This window comes from Hemiscyllium ocellatum, chromosome 32 (assembly GCF_020745735.1).
Source record: "Hemiscyllium ocellatum isolate sHemOce1 chromosome 32, sHemOce1.pat.X.cur, whole genome shotgun sequence".
In the NCBI taxonomy this organism is placed as follows: Eukaryota; Metazoa; Chordata; class Chondrichthyes; order Orectolobiformes; family Hemiscylliidae; genus Hemiscyllium; species Hemiscyllium ocellatum.
This window is the reverse complement of record NC_083432.1, coordinates 6,582,166-6,597,430: the sequence shown is the minus strand read 5'-3', so window position 1 is coordinate 6,597,430 and position 15,265 is coordinate 6,582,166. Positions and strand designations below refer to the sequence as shown.

At 43.6% G+C, this 15,265-nt stretch overlaps 2 protein-coding genes across 4 annotated transcripts in view; one reads left to right on the top strand and one right to left on the bottom strand.

The window, feature by feature from the left end:
• LOC132830830 (glycylpeptide N-tetradecanoyltransferase 1-like) overlaps positions 1 to 9,537 on the bottom strand; it is an 86,210-nt gene extending 76,673 nt beyond the window's left edge. The window contains exon 1 of the mRNA XM_060848705.1: positions 9,369 to 9,537. Within this exon, the coding sequence (XP_060704688.1) occupies positions 9,369 to 9,466 (98 nt within the window). The 5' untranslated portion in view covers positions 9,467 to 9,537. The remainder of the gene's footprint in view (positions 1 to 9,368) is intronic.
• Positions 9,538 to 9,893: 356 nt separating this feature from the next.
• Positions 9,894 to 15,265, top strand: part of dcakd (dephospho-CoA kinase domain containing) — a 36,842-nt gene continuing 31,470 nt past the window's right edge. Inside the window, exon 1 of one of the 3 annotated variants that reach the window (XM_060848657.1) lies at positions 9,894 to 9,912. The gene's annotated coding sequence lies outside the window, so the exon portion shown is untranslated. The other 2 variants (XM_060848655.1, XM_060848656.1) reach the window with 2 other exon arrangements.

Sequence of the window (15,265 nt, the reverse complement as noted above, 5' to 3'; positions counted from 1 at the left end):
TCTACCATTTCCTCTGGCAGCTCATACCATACACGTACTACCCTCTGTGTGAAAAAGTTGCCCCGAGGTCTTTTTTTATATCTTGCTCCTCTCACCTTAAACCTATGCCCTCAAGTTCTGGACTCCCCCACCCCAGGGAAGAAACTTTGTCTATTTATCGTATCCATGCCCCTCATAATTTTGACACTCAACAATTTGGCCTCCACAGCCCTCTGCGGCAATGAGTTCCACAGATTTACCACCCCCTGGATGAAGCAATTCCTCCTCATCTGAATTCTAAAGGTTGTTGACTCTGAGGCTGTGACCTCAAGTCTTAGTATCTCTTACTAGTGCAAACTTCTTCTCCGTGTTCACTCTATCAAGTTTCAATGAGATTCTCCCTTATTCTTCTAATCTCAGAGTACATACCCAGATCGCTCCTCATATGACAAGCCCTTCATTACCAGTATCATTCTTGTAAACCTCCTATGGACCCTCTTTGAACACTGCACATTCATGCTTGGTTACGGGGCCCAAACTGGCTCACAATATTCCAAAAGCGCTCTAACCAGAGGTTTACACACAGCTTCGGCAATACATCTCTGCTCTTGCATTCTAGCCCTTTAGAAATGAATGGTTAATGTTGTGTTTGCCTTCCTGACAGTCAACTGTACCTGCATGCTAACCTTAAGAGAATCCTGAAGTTGGACTCCCAAGCCCCTTTATGCTTCAGATTTCAAAAGCCTGTGCCTGTATAGAAAATAAACTGTGTCCCTAACCTTCCTACCAAAGTGCACAACCTAACACTTTCCCACACTGGATCCTAGTTGCCACTGCTCTGCCTACTCTCCTTGCCTGTCCAAGTCCTTCTGTCACCTCCCTGCTTCCTGTAACTGCAAACTTAATGCCCTCAATTCCTTTGTCCAGATTGCTAACATATACCATGGATATCTGTGTCCCAACACTGACTCCTGCAGAACTGCTTCCTGAAAAAGACCCCTTTATCCCTATTCTCAGCCTTCTGCCAGTCAGCCAATCCTCTATCCATGCCAATATCTTTGTCCTAACACAATGGGCTCTTACCTTAGCAGCCTCCTGCGCAGCACCTTCATCACTAGCTGTCAAGAAATCCAAATAGATCATGTCCACTGGCACTCTTTGTCTAACTTGCCTGTTACCCTTTCAAATAATTCTAATTCACTTAATAGACATGGCCTCTCCTTCATAAAGCTGTGCTGACTTAACCCTATTTTAGCATGTACTTCCAAGTACTCTGCAATCCTATCTTTACTAATGGTATCTACAATCTTACTAACGACTGAGGTCAGGCTAACCAACCTATAGTTTCCTGTCTTCTGTTTCCCTCATTTCTCAAATAGAAGTGGTACATTAGCCATTTGCCTTTTGTCTGGGACACTCTCTGACTCCAGCGATTCCTGAAAGATCACCATCAATGCCTCTTCAATCTCCTTCAGAATTCTGGGATGTAGTCCATCCATTGCAGATTATTTATCCACCTTCAGATTTTTCAGTTTCCCAAGCACCTTCAGCTTAATGATGGCCACTACACTGACTTCTGGCCCCTGAGCTATAGGGAGAGATTAAATAGGCTAGGACTATTGTCCCTGAAGTGTCGGAGGCTGAGGGGTGACCTTATAGAGGTTTATAGCATCATGAGGGGCATGGATAGGTAAATAGACAAAGTCTTTTCTCTGGGTGGGGGAGTCCAGAAGTAGAGGGCATAGGTTTAGGATGAGAGGGGAAGATTTAAAAGGGACCTAAGAGGCAACTTTTTCACGCAGAGAGTGGTACGAGCATGGAATGAGCTGCCAGAGGAAGTGTTGGAGGCTGGTACAATTGCAACATTTAACAGGCATCTGGATGGGTATATGAATAGGAAGGGTTTGGTGGAATATGGGCCAGGTATTGGTAGGTGGGTTGAGATTGGGTTGGGATATCTGGTCGGCATGGATGTGTTGGACCGAAGGGTCTGTTTCCATGCGGTACACCTCTATGACTCTGACTATTTCATGAAAACTACATTACTGTATAGACAGGCTGGTCAGATGAGCTGAACAGCAGCAAATGAAACTTCATTTTGGAAAGTGTAGGTGATGCATTTTGGGAAGATTAACAAGACAAGGGAATAAACATTGATTGGTAAAAAGCTAGATAGTTACGGGGGATCACTGCTGTGCATGTCCATAGATCCTTGAAGGCAGTGAGCTAGTGTGGGTAAGGTGGCTTATGGAATGTTTGCCTTCATTAGTCACCATTGAATACAACATCAGTTCACAGAAGTACACAGTACATTTATGGTTGCCACACAATGGGAAGGATATGATTGCACTAGGGAGGGTGCAGAAAAGATTCACCAAGATGCTGCGTGTCCTGGAATGAATCAGCTACAAAGAGAAGCTGGAGAAGCTCAGGTTATTTTCCTTTGAGCAGAAAAGGTTGAGCAGTGGGATCTAATTGAGGTGTACAAGGTGGATGAGCATAGATCATGTAGATATGGAGAACATTTATACTTAGTATGGTAGTCAACAAGGTGTTAGGCAGAGATTTAAGTTAACAGTAGGAAGTACAGTGGATTCTATTAAACATGATTTGGAGATGCAGTTGTTGGACTGGGGTGTACAAAGTTAAAAATCACACAACACCAGGTTTCAGTCCAACAGGTATAATTGGAAGCACACTAGCTTTCGGAGCATCGCTCTTCATCAGGTGGTTGTCTAGTAAAGATTCACTCACGGGTTTGGGGGTAGATCCAGAAATCACTGTCTAAATGTGTTGTAGAGGCAGGAACTATCAAGTAGTATTTAGCTAAATACTTGAAATGCCATAGTCACAGAGCTATAGGCATGTTAGAAAATGGGTTCAGAACTGATGTATGTTTGATGACTGGCTTGGACATGAAGGACGTTTTTTGACATGATAAAAACTCTGACTCTATGGGATTAATTTCTTTTCTTGTTCAGTCAGGATTGTACAACATAGACAAAACAAACAGTATCTGCATGCCAGTGTCAAACAGTGATACAGTCTGGTAGCCACTAGAGTTGTAAACCCAGGATGACATGAACACATTGTACACACCAGAACTTCAACCCATTGTAAAGTAGTGAAGGGCACAGGCAGGTCTGTCACTATATTCCAGTGCTATACAGTGATAAGTCTATATCTAGTAATACTGAATCCCACTGACTAAAATATACTCCACATAATTTTATATATAGAGTTTTTGTGCTGTAGATCTCTACAAAAGGCCCTTCAGCCCATCACTTCTGTGCTGGTCAAAGACAAGCACTCAACAAATCCAATCCGTTTTCTTGCACTTGGCCCACAGCTTTGTACACCTTGACATTGCAAGTGCACATCTAAATACTTTTTGAACATTATAAAGGTTTCTGCCTCTACCAGCCTTACAGGCAGTGAGTTTTAGATTCTCACTATCCTTTGGGTGAAAGAGCTTTTCCTCACATCTCCTCTAAACCTCTCGTCTCTCACTGTAAATCTATGGTCCCTGGTCAGTGATCACTCCAATAAGGAGAAAGGTTTATTCCTGTCTTACCCTATTTATGCTCCACATAATTGCATACACCTTAATCATATTCCTTCTCAATCTTCTCTGCTCTAAGGAAAATAACCCCAGCTTATCCATCTCCCTTCATAACAATCTCTCCAGTACAAACAACATTCTGGTAAATCCCCTTGCACCGTCTCCAGTGTTAAAACATCCTTCCAGAACTGCTCACAATACTCTAGCTGTGCCCTAACCAATATTTTATTTAGTTCCACCATAACTTCTCTGGTCTTAAACTCTAAATCTTGGCAAATGAAGGAAACAAAATTTAAAATAAAGAAATAAATGAAAACATTTCATAATGTCAAAGTTCTGGAATTTTACTGTTAGATGCTCTTCAGAACTAAGCCACATTCAAGCCCAACCATTTACACTTCACTGAAATGTTAATTAAAACATTGTTAAGTGCCACTTAAAATCAGGTGAAGAAATTATAGAATTCAGCACATGAGCTAAGGTGATATTTCAGTCCAGTTGTGACAGTTTACTGTTTCTATATAAAGCAATATTTATTGCACTTCAAAAGTGATTTATTTAGATCATACTTACAGAAGCTGTGAGGCTGTGATCAGATGCTAAATTAATCTGTTATTTCCTAAATAGTAAAGAAATCATTTTAAACCCAAGGTGCCTAGAAATGCAGGAAATGGGCCTGTTCCAGATTGCCAGCAAATCCTGAGATCATTCCAAGTGAAAGGAGACTCACAAGGAGCTGCTGCGATTTGTAATCATCTGGATTAACTACAGTATCACATCATTCCAACAATACAGAAAGAGGCCATTTTGCCCTTCAAGTCTGCATCGAATCTTCCAGAGATCCTGCTCCTCGGATGCTGCCTGAACTGCTGTGCTTTTCCAGCACCACCTCTAAACCAGAATCTGATTTCCAGCATCTGCAGTCCTTGTTTTTACCAAAGATCCTCCCACCCAAACGCACACTTCCATCCTATCTGCGTAAATCCACATTTTACCATAGCCAATTCACCAAACCTGCACATCTTAAACTGAGAGAGCACCCGGAGAAAACCCATGCAGACATGGGGGGAACATGCAAACTCCACACAGTCACCCAAGGCTAGAATCAAACTCAGGTCCCTGGCGCTACGAGGCGGCAGTGCTAACCACTGAGACATCCCTAACCCATTAGACCTTCAGTAGAAAGTAGACCACATAGTAGCCTTTGATCATTATACCAAGAGTGGTAAACACATGAATACATGGAAGTGTAGCCATGATGGAGGAGAGCAAGATGACCCTCCCACTCAACGTGAGAGCTATAAACTGGACTCAGTAATAAGGAAGGCTGAATATGGCTTCCATAAGCACTAGATAATCTGTTTTTAAGTGTTTATCACGGTGCTATTTGTGGGAGCTTCCAGTGAACAAATAGGCTGCAGAGCTTCCTAAACTAGAAAAGGTGATTAGTGTTGAAAAACAAAAACTGCTTTGCAATATCTATAAAGGGATGTACCCTACATCTCAAACTAAGCTGCTCCAGTAGTTCTTACACTGGCGATTATCTCAATGTGAAAAATTGCCGAGGAACATCCTGTCCACAAAAAGCAGGACAAATTCAACCGAGCCAGTTACCATCCCATTATTCTACACTCGATCAGTAGCAAACTGTTGGAAGGGATTGTTGACAGTGCGATCAAATTACACTTCTTCAACAATAACTTGTTCACTCCAGTTTGGATTCCACCAGATCCATTCAGCTCCTGATCTCATTACAGTCACAGTCCAAACGTTGACAAACGAGCTGACTTGAGACAGAGAGATGAGGGGAGGGTGACTACCATGGTATCAATGTGATAGAGTGAGGCCTCAAGGTACCAGAGCAAAACTGAACTCATTGGTATCAACAGGGAAAATTTTCACAGGTGGCAGTCATACCTAACACAAAGGAAGATTGAAGTGGCTGTTGGAGGTCAATGACCTCAATCACAGGAACTCGACACACAAGTTCTCAAGGTAGTGTCATAGACCCAACCATCTTCAGCTATTTCAATGATTTTCTATCATAAAGTCAAAGGTCTTTTAGTATCTACTAGATTCTATTGAAGGTAACAAAGTAAAATGGGGATTGAAGAGTTAATTAAAAGAGCTCTTGTAGCTACTACCATAGAAGCAGGATGGTGGCTCAGTGGTTACCACTGCTGCTTCACAGTGCCAGGGACCTGGGTTCGATTCTAGCCTCGGGTGGCTGTCTGTGTGGAGTCTGAACATTCTCCCCATGCCTGCTTGGGTTTCCTCCCACAGTCCAAAGATGTGCAAATTAGGTGAATTGGCCATGCTAAATTGCCTGTAGTGTTAGGTGCATTAGTCAGGGGTAAATAGGGGAATGGGTCTGGGTGGGTTACTCCAACCAGAGGGTTGGTGTGGACTTATTGGGCCGAAAGGCCTGTTCCATACTGTAGGGAATCTAATATAATCTGAAAACATCCATTCTTGTCTGATCTCTGAAACTAAGCAGACTCAAGCATACTTGGATGTGATTTTTGGTCTCTGGACTATCCAACAATGCTGATACATCAAGCCTCCTAGATAGTGCACCCTGGTGATGTATTTCTTCTACAGGGTTCCTAACCTCAATTATGACATGCAGCTCCCATTCATAAGGTCTTCAGGGCTCCCTCAGGATGCTGCCTATCTTTTACCAGAGCCTGATCAATATCTGGAACATAATGAACTAGGAGAAAGTGAGGACTGCAGATGCTGGAGATCACAGTGGAAGAATGTGGCGCTGGACAAGCACAGCAGGTCAGGCAGCATCCAATCGATATTTCAGGTATAAGCCCTTTATCAGGAATCTCCAGATCTTCCCACTTCACAATAGCTGCAGCTTAGGGATCCACATCTCCACTATTGTGGATTTGAGTGGGAGGGGGGCGCCATGGCTGGGAGGGTGACCAGAATTGGCAAATGTTCTGGGTGGTAAAGGCCTGGGCTTAATGCTGCTGCAGGAACTGGCAAACAGGGCGGCAGAGGACATCCAGTAACCACAACCATTTTTTTGGATTAGATACGACTCAACCAGCACTGAATTTTCCTTCCATTTCCTTTGACTTCACTCTCCCCAAGCCTTTTTGCTGACACAATTGGTCTCTCATATTTTCCACTCATGAACTTCTACATTAACAGTTTGGAGATTAAAGCTGGTCTTCCAACAAGGGGAAGGGAGAAACTCATGAGTTTGCTGAAATTCCTTCACAGAGGCTTTTCTTTGGGTACCACAGCCCAGGAGCTGGTAGCTTTCAGCACCTTAAGCAAAAACAAGCATGAGTGGTTACAGGCTACTCTACTATGGAGACACCACAGATGTCTCCATGATGTCCACTGAATGTACAAACCAACATAGTGGCAACATAGCTCAATATTGAGAATTTGAACAGATTAAAACTCCTCCATTTTGCCTTGCTTCAGATGAGCTAACAGCGCACAGGCCAAGGAGTACACATGGAACTATCGATCTTATATCACTCACTAGGTGGTCTCCATCCAATAAGGCCAACCATTGCAAGGAATTGAAGAAACATTGCTTGAGTTATTGAAAACTGGTCATTTCAGCAGAAGCTGACGTATTCTAGGAGGACATGGAAAATTAAATCCAATGCGCCCTCACAAGAGGAGATGCATTCAGTGTTCTCATTGCATATAATCAATTGTTTGAAGTACATTCAGTGGGAGCTGACGAAGAAATGGATTATGAGTATTTATGAAGGCCAAAAATAGGTTTATGTGCATTCTGTTGAATAACATCAGATCAGAAAGTTTCCAAAGTTTAAGAAAATACTTTGAGTCTTTATCCTTGTTTTTCAAAATCAACTAAATTCTGTATCTCAATGCACAACTTGCTAGAGGTTTGTTGCTACTCATGTTGAAATGTCCAATCTGTTCAGAAACACATGTTCCACGACCTTACACTGTGAACAGAAAAAAGGCATGCAGTGCTTGAGCCTTATATCATTTCAAAAACTCTCAAACTAACAACCTGTACTCTGTCAGATCAAGGACACTTGAGACACTGTCCATTCAGAAGCAACTGCAAGCCACAATAGAACCTGCACTTTGACTATCTCTTTGCAGAGATGGTTCACGCTCCTGACAAAAGACTAGCAAAAGTGTTATAATTCAAGATGGCACATCAGGCCAGTGGACACTATTAAAATAAACACCCACTTGCAATTTTACAATATCTTTAACAACACCTCTCAAGGAACTTTATAAAAACATTATCAGACATATCGGACAGAGGGCAATTGACCAAAATCTCAACCATGGTAGTAATTTTTCAAACCTTTATGCCCAAAGACTGAGGGAGGAATTTTCAGCACTCAGGACAGAATGTGAAGTGCACAGAGATCTTGGAAAGTTGCATGACTGGAGAGGTAAAGCAATGAAGAGGTTCAAAATGGAGAGATAAAACCATAAAGCGGTGCGGAAACAAAAATCAGAAACTTTAAAAAATCAAAACAATGCTGAACCACGAGCCAGTAGAGGTCATCAAGTGATGGGTGAACAGATAAGTTGTGGTCTGTATAGCCACACAGCTCTTGAATCAGCTACTGGGATAACTCTGCACAGATGTGCCAAACCAGGAAACAAAGACTGACAGCAAATAGAACTAACAAAGAGAAAGTGGGCTTCTTCACCAACCTTAGCAAAGATGGAAAACAATGTAGGAACAGAACATTAGGATGAACAGTTGACTACAAGTACAGACTTAAGAAATTATGAAGTCTCTTCCCTGGGATGAGGGCATCCAGAGCAAAGAGGGCATAGTTTAGGGTGAAAGGCAAAAGATGTAAAAGGAGTTATGAGACAATTATTTCACGCAGAGGGTGGTGCATGTATGGAATGAGCTGTCAGAGGAAGTGATGGTGGGCTGGGACAATGACAAGATTAAAAGGCATCCGGATGGGTATACAAATAGGAAGGGTTTAGTGGAATATAAGTCAAGTGCTGACAAATGGGACTGGGTTAATTTAAGATATCTGGTTGGAATGAAGGATCTGCTTCTGTGTTGTATATCTCTATGACTCTGTTACCTTTTGAATTGGGGATTGACACAATTTTAACACAAGCCTCAAGAAACATGAGCACATAATCCCAATTGACACACAAATGTGATGAGGGACTGAGCACTGCCTTTACACAGACACAGATGGTCTGACTACCTCTGTGGTAAAATGGGAGATGGAGTAAAAGGACTCACCATGCTACTCAAAAAGAGGGGAGCACTGCTTAGTGTCATAACCAATCTTGATAACTGAACCCAATATCACAAAAACAGACTTAATAGCGATGGTTGAGGGATGTGCATCACCGTATAGCTATGTGATTACAAGGATTTGAAAAGTGCTCAGTGGCCTGTATCTCACTGTGAGACACCCAGAGAATGTGCAAGGAGCTGCGTAAATCCTAATCCTGGATCTGAGCAGCCACGGGGGTGTGGGGAAGAAGCCGGTGTTAATGCCCTGAGGGCCTCCACTGAGGTGCGAGGTGGGTGTGATCCTACACCGAGAGGGAAAGGGACCTTGTGCTCCCACTAACAGCTCAGGCGGATGGCGGAAGCTCGCTACGCTGATGGACGTGGACACCGCCCAATCAGGGAGCACCGTGCCGGCGGATCCCGCCTACTATCACTGTCACTGAGTGGGACTGTCCAATGGGCGCGGCGGAGGTGGGCGGGGTTTAGGTGCGGGGCGGGTGGGGGAGGGTGAGGTGTGAAGGCAGCGCCGTCTCCCCGGGGCCGAGCCCTGAGCCTTGGGCCCTGTCAGAGGCAGCAGCCACCCTCACATACCCTTTAGTGTGCGCGTGCTCCTCTTCATTCTCACAGTCGCTGCCGCAGCCGTCTTGCTCCTCCGCATCTTTTGTTGCTGTCTCATGATCGTCTGCCATGATTCGGGGATCAGACCGCGATCGGGCGACTCACGAAGCGACGCAGCCGCTGATTGGCCCGGCGTCCCTCCCGCCCCCTTCCTCCGGCGGTGCCTTTCCCATAGGTCCACGCTACGCATGCGTCGGCGCCTTGTGGCGGTGACAGCGGGAGGATGGGAAATGCGGCATGCTGGGAATTGTAGTCCTCCGACCGCAAGTGGCACCGCTGGGGCAAGCAGATATGTCATCATAGAGACTACAGATACCAGCATGCAACGCGAGCCGCTTGGAGCTGAAGTTGTTTTAACCTTTTAAATTCGGAAATAGTTGTACAAATGTCTAGGAGAGGAATGATAAGCTGTTCTGAAGGAACAAGTTCTAGTAACAAATATATGTACACCCACATTCACTCCCAAACCGCACGGTCTCAACTCAGGAACCTGGATTCTGGGGAGGGCTGAGTAAAGGTCAGACTGATTGGTCGTTTGTTGGACACCCGGCCAATTAGCGAGCGGCTTCTTTCTGTGTGCCCCCCCCCCCCCGCCGCCGCTTCTCGTCTTGTGGGCCCGAGGCGCCGGGAGTCGGGTTAAAGTGAGTTGGGTTTGTCTAGATGGTAGTGCGAGCCAGGGTTGGTGACAGAGGAGGTGGATTGAGGCCTGCTCTGTCTCTGGCCTGGTGTCCCCTCTCTCTCTGCTCCCTCACCCTCCCCAATGTCACCTGAGGCCCCACCCCCCTCTCACGGCTCTGCCACTACCCCCGGCTGCCTTCGGTCTGACACTGCCAGCTCCGATGGCACGTTGTTAAGGTCCTGCCTTTAACCTCGGGTCCAAGGCCCAGTTGCAGTTTGTGCCCATCGTGGAACGGTTATAGCACAGAGGCTTTTCGGTCGGTTGTATTCCTACTATACAAGGTAGGCAAGCAGGAGGCTGCAAGAACGCAGCAAGCCAGGCAGTATTAGGAGGTGGAGGAGTCAACGTTTCGGGTGTAACCTCCTGCTTGTCTACTTTGAATTCCCGCATCTGCAGGTTTTTTTGTCTCTAAGTTGCAAGTACAAAATAAGATGAGTTTAATGTAGTGCAAGGTCCCACCAGGGATTCTCTGCATTCGAGGCTGTGCTTAAGATTTATCCGATGTAGAGACCGTTATTCATGCTAACAATTTCACAAACTGCACTACACAATCTTGTAGCCTTACTCTTCCCTACAATCCTCTCGCTGCAAACTGCCCCTCAAACAATGATTTTGTTTTATTTATCCTGCTGATTGAATGAGCTCTCGTAATCTGGCATCTAAAGGTTGACAATTGATCTGTCTAACCGTGTTGGGAATATGCCCCATATTTGGCCCTTAAATCCTGGGTGGGAATCGAGCCTGAAGTTTATGGCTGAGGCAGGGCCAGAACCTACAGCACTGCAAAACCACCTTGTATAAGATTGGAACAAATCTCCTTGCCCTTTCAAATACAAGGAGGATGAAATACTGAATTAAGGTTTTGGGCAAGAGATGCAGGGTGTGTGAGAAAGAACTTAAACTATATGTTGGAGTGACTTGGAACTCGCTTCTCGTGGCTGGTGAGCGTGGAAACAATCAATACTTGGAACAGGCTGAAGGACAGGAAGAATTAATTGAAGTGCACAAAGCTATGAGGGGACTGGATAGGAAGAACTCCCTTATCAGAGGGTCAATTAGCTGTGCTCTAGATTTAAAGTGTTTGCCAGAAAGCTTGGAGAGCATGTGATGGTAGGATGGAGAATCAACCAGGGAATGGTAGGCATTTGGTACTTACTGCCTGAAAGGATAGAGTCATAGAACTTTGTAGCGTGGAAATAAAACCATTAGTTCATTATGTTTGTATGGTCATCAAGCACTTGACTAATCACACTTTCAATACTTGGCCCATTACCTTGTGTGGTATGGCATTTCAAGCATTCCTGCACCCCTTTGACCTATGAAGTGCTATTCCAATCCTATTTCCCAGTACTTGGCCTATAGCCTTGTTTACTTTGGTATTGAATGTAAACCTAAATACTACTAAAATTGGCTTGTGGGTAGGAAGCTGTGACTGGCATAAGGAGTTTTTTTTTTTACAGATTCGTGACCAGTGGGGTTCCACAGGGATCAGTCGTGGAACTTCAAATGTTTTGGCAATAAATGTCTTGGAAGAAGGGAGTGAATGTACTGTAGTTAAATTTGCAGATAACAAAAATAGTTGGATAAGCAGGTTGGGATGGATAGAATTTACAGAAAGATATTGATAGGTTAAGTAAATGGGCAAAATGTTGTGAAACGTTGGAAAGTGGAAAGTGTTCATTTTTGAGGGAAACAGAATATTATTTAAATGGAGGGAAAGCTGCAACACAGGCCTGGAAGGTAATCAGGAAGACTAATGGAATGTTGGTCTTTATTTCAGGGGGGTTGAGCCAAAGAGTAGGGACTGCAACTCTGCAAGGTGTTGGTGTGACCGCACCTGGATTTCTGAGAGCAATAGTTACTGGAGCCAGTTCAGAGAAGTTTAATAGGATGACCCCCTCATATAAAAGGGTTGTCTTATGTGCAAGGACGAAACAGTGTGGGACTGTGCGTATGGCAGTTGAGGAAATGAAAGGTGATATCTGGAAATAGGCTTGATACAGGAAGAATGTTCCTGATGTTGGCGAGGTCTGGACCTAGGGGTTACAGCCTAAGAATAAGGGATAAGTCATTCAGCACTGAGATGAGGAAGAATGTATTCACCCAGAGAGTTGTGAACCTGTGGAATTCTCCACCACAGAAAGGTATTGGGGGCAGTTCATTAAATATATTCAAGAGGGAGCTGGACATGGCCCTTGTGGCTAAAGGGGTCAAAGCTTGCATGGGATGCTGAAAATACATGAGCAGCCATAATCATATTAAACGGTAGTACAGACTGGAAGGGCTGAATATCCTACTCTTACACCTACTTTTTATGTTTTATCTCATTGAAACATGTATGATTCTTAAGGGGTTTGACAGGGTGAATACTGATAGGATGTTTCCCCTCATGGGAGAGTCTGGGACAAGAAGACATAAGCTCAGAATAAAGGACAATAATTTAGGACGAAGAATTTCTTCTGAGGCTTGAGATTCTGGAGCGATATGAAGGTGAAGCTAATGTGAGAATCCAAGGCTGAGATAGGTGAATTCTTACTCAGTAGGGAAATCAAGGATATGGAATAGTGGACTCTTTATCACTCATCATGTTCTTGAATGAAGAAACAGGCTGGAGGGGCCAAACAACTTACTCCTGTACCTATTTCTCATGCCCTGTTCGCCTTCTCCACTGCCTGCTGCACCTGTAGGCTTACTTTCAATGACTGGTGTGCAAGCACATCCAGGTCTCATTGCATTTCCACCTTTCCCAATCTATTGTCATCTGAGTGGATAATTTCACATTTATGCATTTTATAATTCATCTGCAATGTATTCATCCAATCACTGAACTTGTCCAAATCACACTAAGGCATCTCTGCATCCTTCCCTTGGTTCACCCTCCCACCTGGTTTTGTGTCATCTCAAATTTAGAGATGTTACATTTAGTTCCCTTGTCTACATCATTAATATATATTATGAATAGCACTGATTCCTGTGGTGCCCAACTGGTCCCTGTTAAAAAGACCTGTTTATTTCTCCTCGTTTCCCGACTGCCAACCAGTTCTCTGTCCATGTCAATATACTACCCCCAATCCCATGCACTTAAATTTTACATGCTAATCTCAAATGTGGGACATTATTGAAAGCCTTCTGAAATTCCAAGCAAACAACATCCATTGGGTCCCCCTTCTCAAATATACAAGTTACATCTTTGAAAAGTTCTAGTACATTTGTCAGATAAGATTACCCTTTTGTAAATCCATGCTGTCTTTGTCTGGTCCTTGATCCCAAGTACTCTGCTATTAAATATTTTTAATGGAGTCTAGCATTTTCCCCATCACTAATGTCAGACTAACTGGTCTATAATTCACTGTTTCTCTCTATTTCCTTTTTTAAATACTGGGTTATGTTAGCTATCCTTGAATCCATAGCAACTGTTCCAGAGTTTATAGAATCTTGAAAGATGACCACCAATGCTTCCAGTGTTTCTAGGGCTACTTCCAAAAATACTCTGGAATTATGGATTATCAGATTTGGGGATTTATTGACTTTGAGCTCATAAAATTCCCTGATACCATTTTCCTACTTGTATTGATTTCACTAGACTGTGTGTTCCATAACATTTTTGTCCTCCTTCGTAAATGCAGAATTAAGCAAGGTATTTTTACTTGTCTATTTGTCTTCACTTACTCTTTTTCTTCAAATACCTAAAATGCTTTTCGAATCACTTTTCATTCTTTCTCTCATACCCTATTTCCCCCTTATTAATCAAACCCTTTGTCCTCCTTTTTCTGAAATCTGAACTGGTGAAAGTCCTCATGTTTGCTTCTTTGTTTGTCCGACTTGGATGTCATTTCTTTGGATCTAATACGGCCACTATGTTCCCACGGTTGAACCACCTTTCCCTTCTCTACTCTAAATGATACAGTCCCCCAATCTGTCTAGTCTCTCTTAACAGCTGGAATGCTCCAGCCCAGCAACATTCTGATGAATTTCTTCTGCACTGTCTCTAATGCAGTCATGCCTTTGCAATAATGCGGTGAGCGGAGGTGTAGCTATGGCTTAACTGACAGTTTATTCAGCACCATCATGGCTTCCCTACTATTAATATCTTGAATAACAAAGATAACTATCCAATATGCCACCTTAATCATTTTCTCGACCTGTTATACTTCAAGGCTCTGTGGACCTACGTATCAAGGTTTTTCTGATCTCCTGTATTTCGCAGGATTCTACCATTCAGCATCCTTTGCCTTGCTAGTCCTTTCAAAATGCATCACCTCACACTTTTTTGAATGAAATTCTAATTACCCTTCCTCCTGTCTGACCAGCCCTAAAGTCTTAGGCTTTCTTCCTTGATATTTACCATGCCACCAAGTTTCCTATATTCTGCAACCTTACTGATTATACCTCTTATAACGAGTCTCATTTTTAAAAGGTGGTTTAGGGTGCATGTGAAGTTCTGTAACGTTCCTGGATGTGGAAGAATGCTGGGAAATGGCATTGGCTCATTTTAATGTAGTCACTGGGCAATGTGGCTTCCTGTGTTGTGAAAAGAAGAAGAATGTACAGGGATTTGAGGAGAGTGAGTGGCAGTACATGAATTCCTCCTTAGGAGTGCCTGCATGGGCATGATGGGTTGAATAGCCTTCGGTTCTGTAACAGTCAACAGGAAATTGGATGTGCACTTGATGGAAGTAAACCAGAAGGGTTACAGTAATGAAGCAGGAGAATGGGTCTGGATTACTCTGTGTGGAGTGTTGCCATGGACTTGATTGGCTAAATGGCCTCCTTCCATGCTCTGCTTCATCCGGTTTCCTCCCACAATCCAAAGATGTGCAAGTTAGGTGAATGGGCCATGCTAAATTGCCTGCAGTGTTAGGTAGATTAGTCAGGGTAAATGTAGGGGAATGGGTCTGGGTGGGTTGCTCTTTGGAGGGTTGCTGTGGACTTGTTGGGCTGAAGGGCCTGTTTCCACACTGTAGGGAATCTAATCTAATCTAAAAAAAATTTGACTGTTTAATTGACAGTATAGTATTGATTACCATTGATCTTTGAATGTATGCAAATCCGGTGAAATGAGAAAAAATGCTTTTAAGATGTTTCTTGTGCAGCAGTACATCAGTTTGTTGCCAGTGGAGCTGTGTTTTTGAAGTTGACTGCTTCATGTTTACATTGCAGGCTGCTCTGCCCTACTTATTGTTCAAGTTCA